Source organism: Rana temporaria, chromosome 2 (assembly GCF_905171775.1).
Source record: "Rana temporaria chromosome 2, aRanTem1.1, whole genome shotgun sequence".
In the NCBI taxonomy this organism is placed as follows: domain Eukaryota; kingdom Metazoa; phylum Chordata; class Amphibia; order Anura; family Ranidae; genus Rana; species Rana temporaria.
Window position 1 is genome coordinate 531,852,219 of NC_053490.1, and position 23,510 is coordinate 531,875,728.

General features: G+C 46.6%; 1 protein-coding gene across 1 annotated transcript in view; it reads left to right on the top strand.

Moving 5' to 3' along the window:
* The window catches only part of CFAP44 (cilia and flagella associated protein 44), a 92,635-nt gene extending 69,780 nt beyond the window's left edge, over positions 1-22,855 (top strand). The window contains exons 31-36 of the mRNA XM_040339128.1: positions 4,786-4,916; positions 6,331-6,447; positions 11,883-12,084; positions 12,476-12,636; positions 16,471-16,605; positions 22,402-22,855. Of these exons, the coding sequence (XP_040195062.1) occupies positions 4,786-4,916; positions 6,331-6,447; positions 11,883-12,084; positions 12,476-12,636; positions 16,471-16,605; positions 22,402-22,560 (905 nt within the window). The 3' untranslated portion in view covers positions 22,561-22,855. The remainder of the gene's footprint in view (positions 1-4,785; positions 4,917-6,330; positions 6,448-11,882; positions 12,085-12,475; positions 12,637-16,470; positions 16,606-22,401) is intronic.
* Positions 22,856-23,510: the final 655 nt, after the last annotated feature.

Consider the following 23,510-nt stretch of genomic DNA (forward strand, 5'->3'; position numbering starts at 1 on the left):
TACTGGGGCTCTTACCAGCCTGCCCTAATTTACGCATCTAATGTCAAGAATGGAATATATATTTATTAGTACTATTAATGAAATAGATTTTAAACAATAAGAAAACATGCCATAAATCAAAGACTAATCAACACAAAGGGCACAGTACAGGGGGAGGGGATCAGGAGGGTACAGTACTGGGATCAGGAGGGCACAGTACTGGAATCAGGAGGGCACAGTACTGGGATCAGGAAAGCACAATACTGGGATCAGGAGGGCACAGTACTGGGATCAGGAGGGCACAGTTCTGGAATCAGGAGGGCACAGTACTTGGATCAGGAGGGTACAGTACTGGGATCAAGAGGGCAGAGTACTGGAATCAAGAGGGCAGAGTACTGGAATCAGGAGGGCACAGTACTGGGATCAGGAGGGCACAGTACTGGGATCAGGAAGGTACAGTACTGGGATCAGGAGGGTACAGTACTGGAATCAGGAGAGCACAATCCTGGAATCAGGAGGGCAGAGTACTGGGATCAGGAGGGCACAGTACTGGGATCAGGAGGGCACAGTACTGGGATCAGGAGGGCACAGTACTGGGATCAGGAGGGCACAGTACTGGGATCAGGAGGACATTGTACTGGCATCAGGAGGGCACAGTACTGGGATCAGGAGGACATTGTACTGGGATCAGGAGGGCACAGTACTGGGATCAGGAGGACATTGTACTGGGATCAGGAGGGCACTGTACTGGGATCAGGAGGGCACAGTACTGGGATCAGGAGGGCAGAGTACTGGAATCAGGAGGGCACAATACTGGGATCAGGAGGGCACAGTACTGGGATCAGGAGGGCACAGTACTGGGATCAGGAGGGCACAGTACTGGGATCAGGAGGGCACAGTACTGGGATCAGGAGGGCACAGTACTGAGATCAGGAGGGCAGAGTACTGGGATCAAGAGGGCAGAGTATTGGAATCAGGAGGGCAGAGTATTGGGATCAGGAGGGCAGAGTATTGGGATCAGGAGGGCAGAGTATTGGGATCAGGAGGGCAGAGTATTGGGATCAGGAGGGCAGAGTATTGGGATCAGGAGGGCACAGTACTGGGATCAGGAGGGCAGAGTACTGGGATCAGGAGGGCAGAGTACTGGGATCAGGAGGGCACAATACTGGGATCAGGAGGGCAGAGTACTGGGATCAGGATGGCACAGTACTGGGATCAGGAGGGCAGAGTACTGGGATCAGGAGGGCAGAGTACTGAGATCAGGAGGGCAGAGTACTGAGATCAGGAGGGCAGAGTACTGGGATCAGGAGGGCACAGTACTGGTATCAGGAGGGCAGAGTACAGGTTTCAGGACACTGCCTGGGACACGGCCATGCCAGAGCAGTATAGTAAAAAGCGTGACTATCCCAGCAAATCTAGGACAGTTGACTAGTATGATGTAAGGCAAGATTATCATGGGGCCCCCATGCACCTGGGGCCCCTGGGCATTAAGACGGCCCTGCTTGTCAGTCCTTTGTGTAAATTTAAACTGAGCTTTCAGTGAAGACTTTAAAAACACACCTGGTTGAACTTTTCTGCTGGGCCAGTGGCGGTTAGAGTCAATAAAGGGTCCCTTTGCAGGAACAATTTTAGGACCCCTCCTCTGCTCTACCACTGGCCAAGTAAAAAACGTATTCATTCTGTATAAGTTAAGTGGAAAGTGAATGAAGTCCAGGCCCATAAGTTTAGTCCTAGTGGTCCCAACACCCATCTTACTGTCTATTATACAGTGGGGTAAAAATAATGATTGTCTCCCCTGCAGATTATGTAAGTTTGCCCCCTTACAAAGTAATGAAGGGTCTATCATTTTTATCATAGGTGTATTGTAAATGATAGAAACAGAATATCAACCAAAAATCCAGAGAAAACACACATGATACAAATATTAAAAATGGAGTTGCAGTTCAGTGAGTAAAATAAGTATTTGATCTCCTTATTAGTTGGTGGAGAAACCCTTGTTGGGAAGCACAGAGGTCAGACGTTTCTTGTAGTCGGTGATCAGGTCTCCACACATCTCAGGAGGGATTTTGGTCCTCTCTTCTCTACAGATCTTTAAATCCTTAAGGTTTCTTGACTGTCTCTTGGCAACTCGAAGTTTCAGCTCCCTCCATACATTTTCTATAGGATTAAGGTCTGGAGACTGGCTAGGCCACACCATGACCTTAATGTCCTTCTTCTTGAGCCACTGCTTAGTTGCCTCGGCGGTATGTTTTGGGTCATTGTCGTGCTGGAAGACCCATCCGTGTGACCCATCTTCAGTGTTCTGGCTGAGGGAAGAAGGTTCTCATGCCAGATTTTTCTGAAGGTCTGTTGATGTGGAAATAGGGAACAGCCCAACATAACAATCATTCTTAACCATATTGCTGGTCAAAGACCAGAGCACTTTTTGCGATTCGGCACTGCGTCCCTTTAACAGACAATTGCGCGGTCGTACGACGTGGCTCCCAAACAAAATTGGCGTCCTTTTTTTCCCACAAATAGAGCTTTCTTTTGGTGGTATTTGATCACCTCTGCGGTTTTTAGTTTTTGCGCTATAAACAAAAATAGAGAGACAATTTTGAAAAAAAATAATAATTTTTACTTTTTACCATAATAAATATCCCCCAAAAATATATAAAAAAAACTATTTTTTCCTCAGTTTAGGCCGATACGTATTCTTCTACATATTTTTCGTAAAAAAAAATCAATCAATCAATAAGCGTTTATTGATTAGTTTGCGCAAAAGTTATAGCGTTTACAAAATAGGGGGTAGTTTTATGTAACTGTAGGGGGGGTGGACTCACTAGGGGAAATGACTGATCGCTGTTCATACATTGTATGAACAGACGGTCAGGCATTTCTCCCCTGACAGGACCGGGAGCTGTGTGTTTACACACACAGCTCCCGGTCCTCGCTCTGTAACGAGCAATCGCGGGTGCCCGGCGGCGATCGTGCCCGCCGGGCACGGGAGTCAGGTATGAACGGGCGGCGCGCACGTGCCACTAGTAGCTGCGTAGAGAGCCGACGTATAGCTACATGCTCTCGCGCAGGCGGCTGGTCGGCAAGTAGTTAATGACCCAGGTTCAGACGTGACGTAAAAAGACATAAAAAGAGAGTCTGAAGTGGGTAGCTAAGACACTAGGGGGTTGATTTACTAAAAGCGGAGAGTGCAAAATCTGGTGCAGCTCTGCATGGTAGCCAATCATCTCCTAAGTTCAGCTTGTTCAGTTAAGCTTTGACAATAAAACCTGGAAGCTGATTGGATTCTATGCCGAGCTTCACCAGATTTTGCACTCTACAACCCTCTGGTAAACCCCCATTTCTGGCCCGAGAAGGAAAGTTTCTCCGTAATGTAACTATCTTCAAAACCACGTCAAGTGTTTCCTATCATTATAATTCAGTGGCGGCTGGTGGAATTTTTTTGGGGGGTGGGCGGCAAACAGTATGCCAATCCCACCAACATCCCTCCCCTCGTCGGTGGGTCAGTAGCACTTACCCCATCATCGGTGGCTTCCCCCTGTTCAGCGGTGGCCTCCCGTTCTCCTGCTCTCCATCATCGGTGGCTTCTCCTGCTCGGCAGGCCTCCTGTTCTTCTGCTCTTCACGGCAGCGGCTTTCGTTTCCTCCCTCCTCCTTGGCGGCCAATCGGGAGTCTTCTCTTTTCGGCCAATCGGAAAACAGGTCGAATTGAGGATCAGTGTTTCAACAGCAAATATTAATTTGCTGTTGTAACACACCTGGGTGGGCTCCAGGTCGCATGCTCTGCTCCGAGCCCACCCTATTTTGAAGCCTATGAGCGGGGACGGATTTGCTCTCCCTGCCGCCCCAAGGGCAGGTTCCACAATGCACCCCCTCCCTGACAACCAAACCACCCCCTCCCCCCCCCCCCCCAAATCAACTGAGAATGATAACCGGATGGCAGGGGCGGCACGGTTAGTTCAAATATTTTATTTTATTTTTTTTACTTTTTTATTACTTTTTTTATTTTTATTTATTTGTAGCTTGTCGTTTACTTTTTTTGTATACTTTTATTTTTATTTTTTATTATTATTTTTCTTATTCTTTACTTTTTAATTACTTTTTAATTTTATCAATTTAATTATTATTTCTTTTTTTTTTTTCACCTAACTTTATTGCTATCACACAGGAGAAAACAATTACCTGTGTGAAAGCAATTGGAGGTGACAGGTTCTCTTTATTGACCCTGTCACCTTCAAAACAGGAGTCCTAGCACTGCGCTGGAACTCCTGTCACAGCTGAGATGGGAAGAGCACAGCTCACCCCTCTCACTGTGTACATCGGGGGGGGGGGGGACAGCAGACAGACTCGGAGGCTAGGGGGAGAACGGAGAGAGAGGGGAGAGAGAGGTATGTGGGGGGGGGGGGAGGGGAGGACGGACAGCAGTACACATTTTACAAGTGATTTCAGCGACATCGCCACAATCACTTGTTAACAAGCGAGTGGATTCCCCCACACTACATTTAGTCCTGCTAGAAAGCAACTCACCGCCCTTAACTGTATGTGTCGGCCGTCGGGGAACTCCATGCTGCTGCTGCCCCTCTGTGCCCTGCCACCCCGTTTGCCCTGAAAGGGGCAGGACACATGAATGGGGGGGTGGCCATGGAGAGATTCATGCTTTAATCCATTAATCTATCCATTATGCCTATAGGGGGGTGGAGTGAGAGAGGGGGCGGTGCCCGGGTGCCCCTAATGGACGGGGTCGCCACTGTTATAATTATTTTTGGAGTCGGCCATGTTTATTTCTTCACCATCTTTCTGTCCTCTACAGATTGTGACCCTCAACTTTTTGACAACACCCTGCAACTGCGAGAAAAGCGCCTGGACATTGAGGAGGCCCTAGCAGAAGAAAAGAAACTGGTTGATAATCTGAAGAAGGAAAATGACGCATTGGCCAAAAAGGTGGTTTATTAGGCTGTTCTATGACTTTCATTCATATTTACAGTATTTGTGTTTTATACCAAATTTAGCTGCGTTTATCAAATGTGTGCAGAAAATCATGTGCTTTAAATGGGAACCTAGGTCTATATCGTGTCACACTATAACAGCTTTTCTCAACCAGCGTTCCCCTGGAAGTTGCTAGAGATTTCTTGAGCCATGATCATTTTCTGCTTCTCAGATAAGTTACCACTGACACTAAAGATCTTTTTAGCTATGTGTTAGGGGAGCATTCTTTCCACTGATCACCAATGTAAGGGACATTCTTCTCACTGACCACCAATGTAAGGAACATTCTTCCCACTGATCACCAATGTAAGGAACATTCTTCCCACTGATCACCAATGTAAGGAACATTCTTCCCACTGATCACCAATGTAAGGGACATTCTTCTCACTGATCACCAATGTCAGGGGGCATTCTTCTCACTGATCACCAATGTAAGGGACATTCTTCCCACTGATCACCAATGTAAGGAACATTCTTCCCACTGATCACCAATGTAAGGGACATTCTTCCCACTGATCACCAATGTAAGGGACATTCTTCCCACTGACCACCAATGTAAGGGACATTCTTCTCACTGATCACCAATGTAAGGGACATTCTTCCCACTGATCACCAATGTAAGGGACATTCTTCCCACTGATCACCAATGTAAGGAACATTCTTCCCACTGATCACCAATGTAAGGAACATTCCTCTCACTGATCACCAATGTAAGGGACATTCTTCCCACTGATCACCAATGTAAGGAACATTCTTCCCACTGATCACCAATGTAAGGAACATTCTTCCCACTGATCACCAATGTAAGGAACATTCTTCTCACTGATCACCAATGTAAGGGACATTCTTCCCACTGATCACCAATGTAAGGAACATTCTTCCCACTGATCACCAATGTAAGGAACATTCTTCTCACTGATCACCAATGTAAGGAACATTCTTCCCACTGATCACCAATGTAAGGGACATTCTTCCCACTGATAACCAATGTAAGGGACATTCTTCTCACTGATCACCAATGTAAGGGACATTCTTCCCACTGATCACCAATGTAAGGGACATTCTTCTCACTGATCACCAATGTAAGGGACATTCTTCTCACTGATCACCAATGTAAGGGACATTCTTCTCACTGATCACCAATGTAAGGAATATTCTTCTCACTGATCACCAATGTAAGGAATATTCTTCTCACTGATCACCAATGTAAGGAACATTCTTCGCATTGACCGCAAATGTACGGAGCTTTCTTCCTGCTATCATGCCAATGTACTGTGAGCTGTAGATACAGTATTTATTAGTAGGTCTAATTAGAATCCAGTTCTTTTTAAATATAGTTGGTAACATGTAGAGTATTTTTTGTTGTCAGGTGAAAATAGTCGAAGTGAATCTGAAGTCAGTGGTGGCGGAGCTTGAGGCATTCCAGAGGGAAAAGCAGCAGAAGCTTAACGAGCTGCATGTTGTTGTTCCCTTAAAGCTACACCAGGTACAGTATTGCCTCCTCCCACATCCCTCCCTAGCACGCTTGAACCCAGTGTATTCCTGTAAAGAATTGTTCTGCATTAAGAGAACCTGTACTGTGGACTAGTTACCAGTATTCCCAGTAGTCTCCTTGCAGCTGATCCTTGCAGCTGAACTTTTCCTCATCACTGTCTTACAAAGCCTTGCTATGTTCTGTGTCTATGTGCAGAGGCAGCCATCTTGGTAGAGGCAGGGCTTTGCTTCCTCATGCCAAAGCTGCCTGATGAATGGCGATCTGATGACTGGTGGGGTAATGAAAGGTACAGGAAGCAGAGATCCTCAAAATGAATGAAGCAAGAGCAGGGAGATCCTTGCACTGCAGTTGCTCAGCAGGGCCGGGACAAAGGGGGGCGCAGGAGGGGCGGCTGCCCCTGGCGCAATGGTTTATTGCAGGGATGGGGGGCACCCTGAACCTAACCCTAAGAGAAAGGGGATGCAGTTTGCCATCTTTGCCCTGGGCGCTTGATGACCTTGTCCCGGCACTGTTGCTCAGATACAGCTTCCACTCCAGCAAGGACAACAGTAAGCAGACAGTAGAGAACAGCAGCGACATCACCAAATCTGGGGAGACTAACAGTCAGAGGCAGCATTGCCTTAGTTGATCTCACTGCAGATACAGCTATGAGACTATAGAGCAAGAGTGCCTAGGCACAAGAAGGAATCGAAGAAAAAAAGTTAAACTTTCACAGTGCTGCTTAGACATAAGATAGAAAATATTGACTTCTAAGTTCAGGTCCACTTTAACTGCGGCTAATTAGCCGCTGGAAGACTTTTACAGACAGGCCCCCTCACTGCACACCAATGCCTCTCCGAGCTCTACCATCCCGTCGGCAAGCCTGGAATAAAAGCCGGCAGTTCTGTCGGCTTACCACAGAGCTTGTGGATGACCGGAAGGTCTCCAATCAGCTCTATGATCTAAGAAACCGGAAGTGACGAGCACTTTTGTCACTTTCAGTCTCCCGGATGTAAACGGCACCATTTTTTAATATGCATAGTATCTGATCGCACTGATCTGGGTGTGATTAGATGCTTTTAAGGGCAGAGGAGACATTTGGGGAACAATAGACGTGCAGTAGAACCCTTGAATTGTGCCCAGTGATGTCAGCCATCCATTGAGAAGTGTTGTGTTTGAGTCGGGGGCGATAGTGGAACCAAGAAGGTTCCAAAACTATTGGCCTAAAATGCACCGATGGCCTGGCATTACCACCAGATGTGCAAGTAGGGTCCTAAATTTGTGCAGCCCCTAAAGCAGGAGGGTGCATAGTTGGGGACTAATTTGCCTATCCTGGCGAGTACTAGATCCCATTGGTATATTACATTATAGTTTGTTTCCAGGGCTGCCAAATTCTGGGAACAAGACTTTGTGATGACCCAGATTTGGTCCCACTCCTTAGGTTCAAGGGTGACACTGAGGTCAGTGGTCAATTTGTTAGTATAAGAAGGGGGTGAGGTGTAAGTTTGGTAATCATTGTAGAGTAAGGCATTGCGATTAGACCTAGGAACTTACAAAGAGAGAGAGAAGAACACACAGGCTCTGGTGCAATACCCTTTATTGTATGATAAAAACTAGATAAAAATGCACTCACAAGCAAAAATGAATCAGAGCTTATCTATCACATCTCCTCACCACAGTACTGTGCACCAAAATCCCCTCATCGCCCTTGATAGGAGCTCCAGTTGACAGCGTGGATATGGCAGCAGACCTGGACACAATACAGTCGCCCCTGTGCTTGATCTCGTGCCACACATGGGGTGTGTGAGCTGTTGCTATGGCATGTTTCGGAGGGCGTAGCCTTCCTTATCAAGGACTTGATAAAGGAGTCTACATCCTCCGAAACATGTTGTTGTAGCAACAGCTCACACACCCAATCAGCAGCCAGCTGTTCGCATCATGTGACCCCAAGCACGGTTTCCTGTGCATGTGAACTGTCAGCATGCAAGAGATCAAGCACAGTGGCAACTGCATTCGGCACAGGACTGCTGCCACATCCACACTCCTATGATCGGGCGGTGATAGGATTTTGGTGGGCAGTACTGTGGTGGGGAGATCTTTAGTTCTTCCCTGGGGAGGGTCCAAAAGAGCTTGGCCAGGCAGTACTGGGTCAAGGTTTGTCCAGCGTCCAGGGCAAGAATTCGGAACTGTGCCCCCCTCACCCACTGCTTATGCATGGCCCACTGCACCCATTCTCTGCTCGCTTTTCTCAAGCTGTCCATGGTTGGCATAAGAGAGTGTACTGCACATGCATTAGAAGGTAGTTGCACATGCACAGTGTGTTTTACGTGTAGTGTGACAGCAGATCTGCAGTGTGCAGTAGGGGGGCACCCCCTCTTTACCACTACGCCCTGGGCGGCTTCCCCTTCTGCCCACCCATTGTCCTACTAGGAGAGGAGAGGGCTATGATATGTAAGTAAACAATAAACTGTGCTGAGGAATCGACTCCTCCTAGGGTAGTCAAATTTTCTAGTTAGTTAAGAGGCACGATGTAAGTCAACAAAAAAAAAAACGATGGAATGGAAAAATGCTTCAAGTAGACTTTAAAAATACTTGATTTTTATGTGCTTTTTCTAGCAACTTTGTAAGTTGGTGATGGGTTCTCTTTGGTAGATCACCAGCCAAAATGACCCAGTTATAATGTGTTTTTTTGACTGCACTGGGAGTGTTAGACTGTAAGCTCCTGTGGTGCATGGGCTGAAATGAGAGGTCCATGTTGTATCATTTTCAGTGCTTTTTAAAATAATAAAATGGCGTACAATGTGTGAATGATCACAGTGATAGACCAGTATCTGCATGCAAATAAACTGTTCATTTATTTAGATAGTACTGTTCACCTGTGTCCCTCAGGGGACCTGTAGTAGTCGCACTCTTTGCAACTCCTGTAGGTACTTCCCAATAGCCTTGCTTGTCTTGAGTTACTACCCCAATTAAATTCGTAATAATTGGCCACACTCTGTAGATGGCATCTATAACGGCCCTTTATTCCATAACACAGAACAAACAGCACTGGGATGTGCAATACAGTCGATGCGTTTCACACGAAGAGTGCTTAATCATAACCATAATCATGATTAAGCACTTTTCATGTGAAATTCGTTAACTGTATTGCACATCCCAGTGCTGTTTGTCCAGTGTTATTTATATAAAATAATAATAGTGCAGCGCAAAACAAACAATTTTAAACTATACATACAGAAAGTTAAAACATATGATATATGATATATAATTAAAAATTACATAATAAAGTCCATATAAAGTGCTCAAGTGCAAAAAGATGATCCAAATCGGAATATAATAGTGCAAAAATCCAAAGGGTGATATCCAGAAGGAACCTCCACCAAATAGCAGGAATGGCCTCTCACCTTACAACTTCGACCTGCAATAGGTCACAAAGCATAATCAGAGAACCACCTGTTCTCAGAGGACAGCAAGCAATGCAGCAGTAGAACCACGATATCAGTCAGACTCAGGATCAGGACATGGCAATCAGGGCATAAAAAACAAAGGAGAGGAAATCTAGTGCTCTCTGAAGCCAAAATACATTTATTTAAGAATAAAAAACGAATACACTCACTGTATAAGCACTCTCAAACGAGTGCAGCGAAACAGCATAAAACATCCATAAGAGCATGGGTTTCAGTCTAGGTCGGCGGTCGCGGTTGACGTCACATGTGGCCCCTTCCCCTCGTACGACGTTACGTCCCTATGAGCGGGACTTCATCAGCGTGGGGTGAAAAAAGGCAGCATGCAAACGTCCCGCTGTCTAGGTATAAGAAGCCTGTGGCTGCCATGACACACCCACTAGTAATCAAGCCCTCCCATCAATCCTAATTAGACAACAAAGACTAAGGAAGGCACAAACTGCACCATGATGGAAAAAAGTGACAGTGTTATTATTATTATTATTATTATTATTATACAGGATTTATATAGCGCCAACAGTTTGCGCAGCGCTTTACATCAGGGAAGACAGTACAGTCACAATACACTTCAGTACAGGAGGGATCAGAGGGCCCTGCTCGTTAGAGCTTACAATCTAGAAGGGAGGGTCAAGTGGAACAAAGGTAGTAGCTGTGGGAAATGATCAGATGGACTCAAGTGAAAATACAGTTGTTAGGTGTGGGAAGGTGTAACGGACCTATGTATTCTGCCTGGACATCTATAATCCTCATGCAGTGAGGCCTACAAAGGGTTAATTGTAGTGACTCTTTGCCTCCTAAATTCTAATGCCCCCCCTTTCTCCAGCTAATTGACTCCTTTGTGTAGTTAACAGCCTCCTGTCAGGTGTATGCTAATGTGATCATCTGTGAGTGTGTAATTGTTCTAAAGGTTAATTGAATTCTATTGAGAAAGGAATGTGTCTGATCAGGTCATGTTAAGTGGGTCTCGGTGCCGGAACGTCTAGAGACTGATTAAGTGATTAATTCAAGGAGATGTCATTATTTCAAAGTATCTGTATTGAAGCCCCCCCACTGTGTGAAGGGGGGGCGGAGATTGTCATTGTTCCTGTAACAATTTGTAACCACATATAAGCTAGGTGAAATGTCCCATTAAAATCAGTCTATTTTGACCCTTCAAACCGCAGCCGCGTCTCGTTCTTGAAAGGGGACTCTCTCTCTCTCTGGATCTTGGGGATGGGATGATAACGGTTTTACTTGCATATCGCAACTTGCCAGGGAAAAGGACGTCTCCAACGGCTGATACCCTCTCACTAGCTGGGTAGCCGTTACAGAAGGATAGGCTTCTCTGAAGAGGAGGGTTTTCAGGGATCCTCTAAAAGCTAATAGAGAAGGAGATAGACGGACAGATTGGGGTAAGGAGTTCCATAGGCTTGGAGAGGCTTTGGAAAAGTCCTGGCGACGAGCATGGGAGCAGGCGATGAGAGAGCTAGAGAGTAGGAGGTCTTGAGAAGAACGAAGAGAACGATTAGGTTGGTATTTAGAGACTAGGTCAGTGATGTAGCTGGGAACAGAGTTGTGGATGGCTTTGTAGGTAGTTGTTAGTATTTTGAATTTAATTTGTTGGGTGAGCGGAAGCCAGTGGCGGGATTGACAGAGAGGAGTAGCAGAATAAATAATATAGAATAAAGGACCTGTATAGATGCTAACACAGAACAAACAGCACTGGGATGTGCAATACAGTCAATGCGTTTCACACAAAGAGTGCTTAATCATAACCGTAATCATGATTAAGCACTTTTCGTGTGAAATCCGTTAACTGTATTGCACATCCCAGTGCGGTTTGTCCCGTGTTGTGGAATAAAGGACCTTTATGGATGCTATCTTTCACTTTTTCGTGTCTATGCGGTGGCGAGCCAGGGCCAGCACCTGGGATTGATTCCAGATTAACACCTACACCTGAGCGGTGTTCCATTCTCTGTTGAACTTTGTGTGTCCTTTGTTCAGGTTGATTACATGATAAATGGGGAGATTCCTAGCGACCTGTCCCAGGCTCTGGTCTTCACCAACCATTCCCTGGAGAGTCTGCAGCATCGCATCAAAGAACTGCATCTGGAGAAGGTGGAGAAGAGGGAGCTGTATAAGCAGGCCAGAGAGCAGCACAAGCAGCTGATCCGAGAACGCAGGGAGATGGAGGGTAAAATCGAGGGTGAGTTCTAAATGCCTTCCGTTCCCCTGCCTCACCTCTTCAGTTTTTTACTCAAACTTCTGACTAGACATGTGCAATTTTGTTAAGTTCCGAATTCATTTATTTTTTCGAATTTTACAAATTAGTTCATTCCAGAATTTCCGAAATTTGGAAATTCAAAAATTCTGAAATTTGGAATTCCGAATTTACGAATTTGTGAATTTCCGAAAAAAGCTAAAAAACAAATGAAATGAAAATGAACAAATTTTTCGGCAGTGCACATGTCTACTCCTGACCAAACAGGTCCATGTTATGGCCATATATAAAAGCTGAAGCTGTTTGTCTTGGGGGTGGCCTTCTTTTTCCTGGACCGACTTCGCTAATTGTTTCTTCTAAAACTTCCATTTGTCAGGCCTGGAGGAGAAGTGCCGTCAGCAGATGATGATGAAGTTTGGGCGCCTGGTTGACCTTGAAGCTCTGCAGACCTTGTCTGTGAACATCACCCTGGAGGAGCTGAAGATGAAATCATCACAAAGGCGGAAGGAAATGGACCAGGAGATAGCCGAGTGGGAGGTAAGACGGTCACCGTGGACTTTATGTTGGCCAATAGATAGTTTGGCACTTTGTATATTGATGCTTCTGTAACACTATTTTATACCTTGGCTTATCATCACTAATACCAGTTTCTAAAGTAGCAAAATACGTAAAACATTCATACAAATGCCTTTGTACCGTATATACGCGAGTATAAGCCGAGGCACCTAATTTAAAAAATTGAAAACGTATTGACTCGAGTATAAGCCTAGGGTGAGAATGCAGCAGCTACTGTAAGCGGAAAAGAGGGTCAGCAATGCCCATTTGCACGCCTCACTGTGCCTATTGCAACCTCACTGTGCCCATTGCAACCTCACTGTGCCCAACCTCACTGTGTCCATTGCAACCTCACTGTGCCAACCTCACTGTGCCCATTGCAACCTCACTGTGCCAACCTCACTGTGCCCATTGCAACCTCACTGTGCCAACCTCACTGCAGCAGCTACTGTAAGCGGAAAAGAGGGTCAACAATGCCCATTTGCACGCCTCACTGTGCCCAACCTCACTGTGCCCATTGCAACCTCACTATGCCCAACCTCACTGTGCCCATTGCAACCTCACTGTGCCAAGCTCACTGTGCCCATTGCAACCTCACTGTGCCCATTGCAACCTCACTGTTCCAACCTCACTGCAGCAGCTACTGTAAGCGGAAAAGAGGGTCAACAATGCCCATTTGCACGCCTCACTGTGCCTATTGTAACCTCACTGTGCCCATTGCAACCTCACTGTGCCCAACCTCACTGTGCCAACATCACTGTGCCCATTGCAACCTCAATGTGCCAACCTCAATGTGCCCATTGCAACCTTACTGTGCCCAACCTCACTGTGCCAACCTCACTGTTCCCATTGCAACCTCACTGTGCCAACCTTACTGTGCCCATTGCAACCTCACTGTGCCCATTGCAACCTTACTGTGCCCAACCTCACTGTGCCAACCTCACTGTATCAACCTCACTGTGCCCATTGCAACCTCACTGTGCCCATTGCAACCTCACTGTGCCAACCTCACTGTGCCCATTGCAACCCTTCTGTGCCAACCTCACTGTGCCCATTGCAACCTTACTGTGCCAACCTCACTGTGCCCATCCTCACTGTGCCCATTGTCAGTGTACCTGAAATTGACAGGCTGCGGGCATCCATTCATTGTTTAAAAGTCGCGGTCTCCTCTTGGTCCCTTCCGTGATAGGCGTTTCTCAGCAGACACTGTTCCGCCTATCACAGACGTTCTCTCATCCTCGGACTCAGTTTCCCAGCAGACACTGTGTTCAGTGTTCCGCCAATTGCGGACGTCCTCTTGTCCGAGGATGAAAAGGCATCCGTGATTGGCGGAACACTGAATACAGTGTCTGCTGGGAAACCCGAGGATGAGAGAACGTTCGTGATTGGCGTTTCTCAGCAGACATTAGTGCCGCCTATCACGGAAGGGACCAGGAGGAGACCGCGAGTTTTAAACGATGGACAACCGCAGCCTCTCAATAATTTCAGGTACACTGACTCGAGTATAAGCCGAGGGGGGTATTTTCAGCCCTAAAAAAAGGTCTGAAGAACTCGGCTTATACTCGAGTATATACGGTTATTTTACATTTTGTAATTCTTAATAATGACCAAGGACTACCTGTTACTTTCTGGAACCCCTCTTGCTGGGGGCACCCCTGTGGGAAAGTTCAACAGCTGAGGTCCCACACACAGCAGGTAAAATAAAGTATTGAACACGTCACCATTTTTCTAGGTAAATATCCTGGTAAAGGTGGCATGAAATTTTCCCCACATGTCGGTAACACCCCATGCAGACCATACATACAAAGACATCAAAACAAATACGTTCAGAAATGAAGTTCTGTGTAATAAAATGGAAGGACACAGGAAAAAAGTATTCAACACGCTAACTGAAATATATTTAATACTTGGTACAAAATCCTTTGGCCCGGATTCAGGTAGAATTGCCCATAATTTACGGAGGCGCAGGGCAACATTTTTGCCCTGCGCCCCCGCAAATTTGCTCCACTGCCCTTGATTCACAGAGCAGGAGCTCCCTGTAAATTGCGCAGGCGCGCCGGGAAAAATGCCCGGCGCAAGAGCACGCAATTTAAATGATCCCGTAGGGGGCAGGAATCATTTAAATTAGGCGCGTTCCCGCGCCGATCGTAGAGCGCATGCTCCGTCGGGAAACTTTCCCGACGTGCATTGCGGCAAATGACGTCGCAAGGACGTCATTTGCTTCAAAGTGAACGTGAATGGCGTCCAGCGCCATTCACGATTCACTTACGCAAACTACGTAAAATTCTAATTTTGCGACGCGGGAACGATGGGTATACGTAGCAGGGGCAGGCTTGCGCGAAAACCGCCGTACGTAAACGACGTAAATTGCGTACGCAGGGCTCGCGCAACGTTGTGAATTGGTGTTAGTATGCAATTTGCATACTATACACTGAGCACAACGGGAAGCCACCTAGAGGCCACCGCAAGAATGCAGCCTAAGATATGCGGGCATAAGAGCCTTATGCCGCGCAGATCTTAGGCTGCAGTCGGCGTAACGAGGTTCCTGAATCAGGAGCATTCGTTACGCCGGGGCAAGTAAGCAATTGCGCTGTGTAACCTATGGTTACACAGGCGCAATTGCTTCTTGAATCTACCCCTTTGTTGATAATGACAGCAAGACGCCTCCTGTATGGAGCAAAAAAGTTGCATGCGTTGCTCAGGTGTCATTTTGGCCCATTCTTCAAATCTTGAAGGAGACTGTCCTCGGCGTAAAAAACGACCCCCGACTTTGGATGAATTTTTTTGCATCCGAAAAGTCGTTTTATACGCCGGAAAATACGGTATATATTTTTCAAATTTTATCTCACCAACTTAGACTATCGTGTTCTGATCCATCACATGTAATTCAGATTAAAAAAACACTGGGCCAGATTCAAGAAGCAATTGCACCCGTGTAACCATAGGTTACACGGCGCAATTGCTTACTTGCTCCGGCGTAGCAAATGCTCCTGATTCAGGAACATCGCTACGCCGACTGCAGCCTAAAATCTGCGCGGCATAAGGCTCTTATGCCACGTAGATTTTAGGCTGCATTCCATCGAAAACTGCTAGGGGGCGCTCCCATTGTGATCTGTGTATAGTATGCAAATTGCATACTAACACCGATTCACAAACTTGCGCTGGCCCTGCGTATGCAAATTACGTAATTTGCGTACGTCGGGTTTCGCGCAACGTTACACATCCTAATAGCAGGCGCAGCCAATGCTATAGGATGGCCACGTTCCCGCATTGCGACGTTCAAATTTTACGTCGTTTGCGTAAGTGGATCGTGAATGGCGCTGGACGCCATTCACGTTCACTTTGAAGCAAATGACGTCCTTGCGACGTCATTTGCCTCAATGCACGTCGGGAAAGTTTCCCGACGGAGCATGCACTCTACGCTCGGCATGGGAGCGCGCCTAATTTAAATGATTCCCGCCCCCGGCGGGATCATTTACATTAGGCGCCCGTACGCCGGGCAAGTTAACACAGCGCCCCCGCAATTTACGGAGCTTCTGCTCCGTGAATAACGGGCAGCGCAGAAAATTTGCGCGGGCGCAGGGCAAAAACGCTGCCCTGTGCCTGCGTAAGAAAGGCGCAGATTATTACCGAATCTGGGCCATTGAAATAAAGGCTGTAATGTAACAAAATAGGTAAAAAGCCAAGGGGGGTGAATACTTTTGCAAGGCACTGTAATTATAATGCAGCAGTTGCGAAAATGATTTTGAAGGTAGGAAAAAAAATTGCATCGTCTCGTATTTTTGCTTTCATATTGTTTTTGTTTTCGGTGAAAAGGTGAAAATAATGGAGGCCAAGAAGAAAGTGGTGGAGGTGACCCGAGAGAACACCAAGAAGCTGGACAGATTGAATGAGATCCTGACGGAGAAGAAAGTCATAGAGGCGAAACTGGACACGAGGCAGGCGGCGGTGGTACGTCTTCATCACTGCTACTTATTAAACATAAAGTTGTGTGGCCCCCATTGGGGGAGATTTACTAAAACTGGAGCATGTAGAATCTGGTACAGCTGTGCATGGGGGCCAATCAGCTTCCAGGTTTTATTGTCAAGGCTTAACCACTTAAGGACCGCCTCCTGCACATATACGTCGTCAGAATGGCACGGCTGGGCACAAGCACATACCTGTACGTCCTCTTTAAGTGCCCAGCCGTGGGTCGCAACCCGGTCCGAAGCTCCGTGACCGCGGGACCCGTGGACCCGATCGCCGCTGGAGTCCCGCGATCGGTCCCCGGAGCTGAAGAACAGGGAGAGCTGTGTGTAAACACAGCTTCCCTGTTCTTCACTGTGGCGCCGTCATTGATCGTGTGTTCCCTGTTATAGGGAAACACAATCAATGATGTCACACGTCTAGCCCCGCCCCCTACAGTTAGAAACACATATGAGGTCACACTTAACCCCTTCAGCGCCCCCTAGTGGTTAACTCCCAAACGGCAATTGTCATTTTCACAGTAAACAATGCAATTTAAATGCATTTTTTGCTGTGAAAATGACAATGTCCCAAAAATGTGTCAAAATTGTCCGAAGTTTCCGCCATAATGTCGCAGTCACGAAAAAAATCGATGATCGCCGCCATTAGTAGTAAAAAAAAAATATTAATAAAAATGCAATAAAACTATCCCCTATTTTGTAAACGCTATAAATTTTGCGCAAACCAATCGATAAACGCTTATTGCGATTTTTTTTTTTTACCAAAAATATGTAGAAGAATACGTATCGGACTAAACTGAGGAAAAAAAAAAATTATATATTTTTGGGGGATATTTATTATAGCAAAAAGTAAAAAATATTGCATTTTTTTCAAAATTGTCGCTTTATTTTTGTTTATAGCGCAAAAAATAAAAACCGCAGAGGTGATCAAATACCATCAAAAGAAAGCTCTATTTGTGGGAAAAAAAGAACGCCAATTTTGTTTGGGAGCCACGTCGCACGACCGCGCAATTGTCAGTTAAAGTGACGCAGTGCCGAATCGCAAAAACTGGCCGGGTCCTTTACCTGCCTAAAGGTCCGGGTCTTAAGTGGTTAACCTCCTTAGCGGTAATCCCGAGTCTGGCTCGGGGTGAATTTTTTAAACCAAAAGCGGTATCCCCGAGCCAGACTCGGGATCGCATTGCAGGATACAGGGGGAAGTTACTTACCTTGTCCCTGGATCCTGCGATGTGTCCATGCTGTGTGTGCGGCTCCTCCGATGTGTCTCCTCGCTTGATTCACAGTGCCGAGCTCCGTTCCCTGCGACGTTACGACGCACGGGGACGGAGTTCGGCGCCAAATTCAAAAAGTGAAAAACAAAATACACATACAGTATACTGTAATATGATTATATAATAATATAAAATATTGCATACAGTACTGTAATAAGATTACAGTACTGTATGAAATAATTACACACCCCCTTGTCCCTAGTGGTGTGTCCAGTGTCCTGCATGCAGTTTTATATAATAAAAACTGTTCTTTCTGCCTGGAAACTGGAGATCGTCCATAGCAACCAAAAAGTGTCCCTTTATGTCAAAAGTGCTTTCAGACCAGCTAGAAAACAGCTGGCTGGATTCAGGTACGGCTTGCGCCCTCTTACGGAGGCGCAGCATACCGTTTTTTACGCTACGCCTCCGTAAATTACGTGCGCTACGCTTCATTCACGAAGCAGTAGCTCCGTAATTTGCGTGTGCGCTCCCTAAAACTGCCCGGCGTAAGGGCGCGTAATTTAAATGATCCCGTAGGGGGCGTGGATCATTTAAATTAGGCGCGTTCCCGCGCCGAACGTAGTGCGCATGCTCCGTCGGGAAACTTTCCCGATGTGCATTGCGGCAAATGACGTCGCAAGGACGTCATTTGCTTCAACGTGAACGTAAATGGCGTCCAGCGCCATTCACGATTCACTTACGCAAACGACGTAATTTTCAAACATCGTGACGCGGGAACGACGGGTATACGTAGCATTGGCTGCCCCTGCTAATAGCATGGGCAGCCTTATGTAGAAACCGACGAACGCAAACGACGTAAAATGCGTACGCCGGGCACGCGTACGGTTGTGAATCGGCGTGAGTATGCAATTTGCATACTCTACGCTGACCACTACGGGAACGCCACCTAGCGGCCATCGTAAGAATGCAGCCTACAATACGACGGCATAAGAGCCTTATGCCACGCATATCTTAGGCTACAGTCGGCTTATCGAGGTTCCTGAATACAGAAAAGTCGTTACGCCGGCGCAACTAAGCAATTGTGCTGCGTAACTATGGTTACGCAGACGCAATTGCTTACGGAATCTACCCCATTGATAATAAATTAGAATCACTTGCAGAATTGAGCGATAGCGATTTGTGGGGAAATTCGTCATCAAACAATAAAAGTCATGACCGCGACAATTCTGCAAATTTCAGTGTTTTTGATTTGATTACGTTATTGAATAATCTTTATTATAATTACATTATTATTTGTTTTATAATTATTTATCGTTATTAATTATATTATAATTTATGATTTTGTGTTTCAAACTTTATCATACCCGGGATGTCTACTAGACTCTTGTTTGGACAGATTTAAGTGAGGTATTCCTAAGAATTATAGGCCTACAATGTAAAACGCCAAATTTCCATGCAAAATAATGGCACCGCTTTTGGTACAAAATTCCAGACCTAATCATACTGCCAGGGAGGGTAAAAAAGCAATTCTTTCCTCAGTTTAGGCCGATACGTATTCTTCTACATATTTTAGGTAATAAAAATCACAATAAGTGTTTATTGATTGGTTTGCGCAAAAGTTATAGCGTCTACAAAATAAGGGATAGTTTTATGGCATTTTTTTATAATTGTTTTTTTTTATGGTGGCGATCTGCGATTTTTATCGTGACTGCGACATTATGGCGGACACATCAGACACTGTTGACGCTATTTTGGGACCATTCACATTTATACAGCGATTGGTGCTATAAAAATGCACTGATTACTGTATAAATGTCACTGGCAGGGAAGGGGGTTAAACGTGTCCTAGGGAGTGATTCTAACTGTGGGGGGGGGGGGCTACAAGTGACATGACACTGATCACTGCTCCCGATCACAGTGAGCAGTTGATCACTGTCCTGTCACTAGGCAGAACAGGGAAATGCCTTGTTTACATACAGTACCTTTTCGTGACACGATCTTGGGCCGCCGGCGAACATCTAGGCCCGGATTCACAAATCACTTACGCCGACGTATATCCAGATACGCCGTCGTAAGTACAAATGTGCGCCGTCGTATCTGTGCGTCGAACCAGAAACCAAGATACGCCTAAAAATAGGCTTCATCCGACCAACGTAACTTGCCTACGCCGGCGTATCGTGGGCGCATATTTACGCTGGACGCATGTTGCGCTCCCATTGATTTTCGATTCAAATATGCAAATGAGGGAAATACGGCGATTCACGAATGTAGTTGCGCCCGGCCCATAATATACGCGGTTTGCGTAAGTCGTACGTCCGGCGTAAAGTTATTCCCAATATATGAGGCGCAACCCATGCAAAGGTATGGACCAGGGAACACAGCCGTCGTATTTTACGTTGGACGTGAATATGGCTGGGCGTAGGTTACGTTCACACCGTAGGCAGTGATTCGACGTATCTTAGGCAGTTGTTTCGACGTGATTCTGAGCATGCGCACTGGGATGCAGCCACGGGACGGCGCATGCGCGGTTCGTTATATGTATCTGTCTGGCACTCAGCCCATCATTTGCATGGGGTCACGCCTCATTTGCATGTCTCACACCCACTTCCACCTACGCCGGCTTACGCCTTAGAAACCCAGCGCAGATTTGGGAGCAGTGCTTTGTGAATTCGGTGCTTGCCTCTCTGCGCTGCGTCGGCGTAGCTTACAAAAGATACGCTACGGCGGCATAAATATGCGCCGATGTAGGTGAATCCGGGCCCGAGTCCGCAGGGCATGGTCACGGAGGTCGCGGTGGAAGCACGTGGCTTCTTAAAGGGAACGTACAGGTACATCCATTTGCCCACCACTGCCATTCTGCGGTTGTATATCGGCGTGCAGCGGTCGGCAAGTGGTTAAAGTTTTACCAAACCTAGGAACCCTGAATTTATTATATGCAGTCATATGATGGGCACAAGTGGCTGCATTTAATGGGCACAGTGTCTGCATTTGATGGGGCAGAGTGTCTGCATTTAATGGTGCACAGTGGCTGCATTTGATGGGGCACAGTTGCTGCATTTAATGGGGCACAAGTGGCTGCATATGATGGGCACAAGTGGCTGCATTTGATGAGCACAGTGGCTGCATTTGATGAGCACAGTGGCTGCATTTGATGAGCACAGTGGCTGCATTTGATGGGCACAGTGGCTGCATTTGATGAGGCACAGTGGCTGCATTTGATGGGCACAGTGGCTGCAAAGGATGGGTACAAGTTGCTGCATATGATGGGCACAAGTGGCTGCATTTGATAGGGACAAGTGGCCGCATTTGATGAGCACAGTGGCTGCATTTGATGGGCACAGTGGCTGCATTTGATGAGGCACAGTGGCTGCATTTGATGGGCACAGTGGCTGCACAGGATGGGTACAAGTTGCTGCATATGATGGGCACAAGCTGCTGCATATGATGAGCACAGTGGCTGCATTTGATAGGGACAAGTGGCCGCATTTGATGGGCACGAGTGGCCGCATTTAATGGGCACAGTTGCTGCATTTAATGGGGCACAGTGGCTGCATTTGATGGGCACAGTGGCTGCACAGGATGGGTACAAGTTGCTGCATATGATGGGCACAAGCTGCTGCATATGATGGGCACAAGTGGCTGCATTTGATAGGCACGAGTGGCCGCATTTAATGGGCACAGTTGCTGCATTTAATGGGGCACAGTGGCTGCATTTGATGGCACAGGTGGCTGCATATGATGGGGCACAGTGGTTGCATTTGATGGCGCACAGTGACTGAATATGATGAGCACAGTGGCTGCATATGATGGGCACAGTGGCTGCATATGATGGCACAAGTGTGTGCATTTGATGGGGCACAGTGGCTGCATTTGATGGGCCACAGTGACTGCATTTGATGGGGCACAGTGGCTGCATTTCATGGGGCACAGTGACTGCATTTAATGGGGCACAGTGGCTGTATATGATGGGGCACAGTGGCTGCATTTGATGGGACACAGTGGCTGCATTTGATGGGGCACAGTGGCTGCATTTGATGGGGCACAGTGGCTGCATTTGATGGGGCACAGTGACTGCATTTGATGGGGCACAGTGACTGCATTTGATGGGGCACATTGGCTGCATTTGATGGGGCACAGTGGCTGCATATGATGGGCACAGTGACTGCATATGATGGGCACAGTGACTGCATATGATGGGCACAGTGGCTGCATTTGATGGGGCACAGTGGCTGCATATGATGGGCACAGTGGCTGCATATGATGGGCACAAGTGGCTGCATTTGATAGGGACAAGTGGCCGCATTTGATGGGCACAAGTAGCTGCATATGATGGGGCACAAGTGGCCGCATTTGATGTGCACAAGTGTCTGTGTTTGTGTACAGTGGCCGCATTTGATGGGCACAGTGAGGCTGCAATTGATGATTTTTTTATTTTCAGTATTGTTCAGTTTGCGCCCCATGAAAAATTGCCCACCAGCCGCCACTGCCTCAGGGTTTACATGCAATGTGAGCGATCATAAAACATGCAGCTCTTTAAAGTAACCATCTGACCCTTCTTTATCGCTGTTCAGGGGGCCGAATTCCAGGGGCCACGGAAAGCAGACATCCGCGAGAGACAGAAGCTGCTCCATCGCGCTCAGGTTCAGGCGGAGGAGATGGAGAACCTGAAGGAGGAGATCTCACTGCTGAGCAAGAAAGGAGGGAGCATCCTTCCGCCCATCCGCCAGTAATAAAACCGGACATCGTATTCCCACCCAGAGGGGATCCATGGCGGGGAAATACCACGCAACGCGTTTCATTGTTTATTATACCTTTGTTCATTTATACCAGGTTTTGGGATCATTTTAGTCTCCTGCTGACCATCTAACCCCTTTCCAATGTTGTTTCTATCTGCGTCAGTTTGGTATCGGCAGCAGAGCAGACGATCAAATACATCCGTCAGGAATCTGTTGACACTTTTATTTTTTTTTAAATGTTAAAACTTTTTATTGTTTTTCATAAAATGAAATAAATTTGTATGCCCTGTCCATGTTGTTGTGTGTTTATCTTTGAAGGTATTTGAAGTTGCAGAGGGTGTAACCAATCACAGGTTATTCTTTAAAACAGCAGAGCTGAAGAAAAGAAGTTCATCCTCCTAGGACACTAGCAAAAAAACTGAGGTTATACGCTAGGGTGCCATTATGCAGCCCTCCTGTAGGTGGCAATATAACCCAAAGGTTTAAGACTTTCTGTGTCCCTCAGTGGGCAAGGAACAGTTTCCCTCTGTGTCCTTCAGTGGATAAAGAGCAGTGGGAGGGGTTTTAACCTAGGCTGCCATTATCCAATCCTCCTGTAGGTGGCAGTATAACCAAAATGTTTAAGACTTTCTGTGTCCCTCAGTGGATAAGGAGCAGTGGGAGGGGTTTTAACCTAGGCTGCCATTATCTAATCCTCCTGTAGGTGGCAGTATAACCCAAAGGTTTAATACTTTGTGTCCCTTAGTGGACAAGGAGCAGTGGGAGGGTTATACCCTAGGCTGCCATTATCCAATCCTCCTGTAGATGGCAGTATAACCAAAAGGTTTAAGACTTTGTGTTCTTCAGTGGATAAGGAGCATTGGGAGGGGTTTTAACCTAGGCTGCCGGTATCCAATCCTCCTGTAGGTGGCAGTATAACCCAAAGGTTTAATACTTTCTGTGCC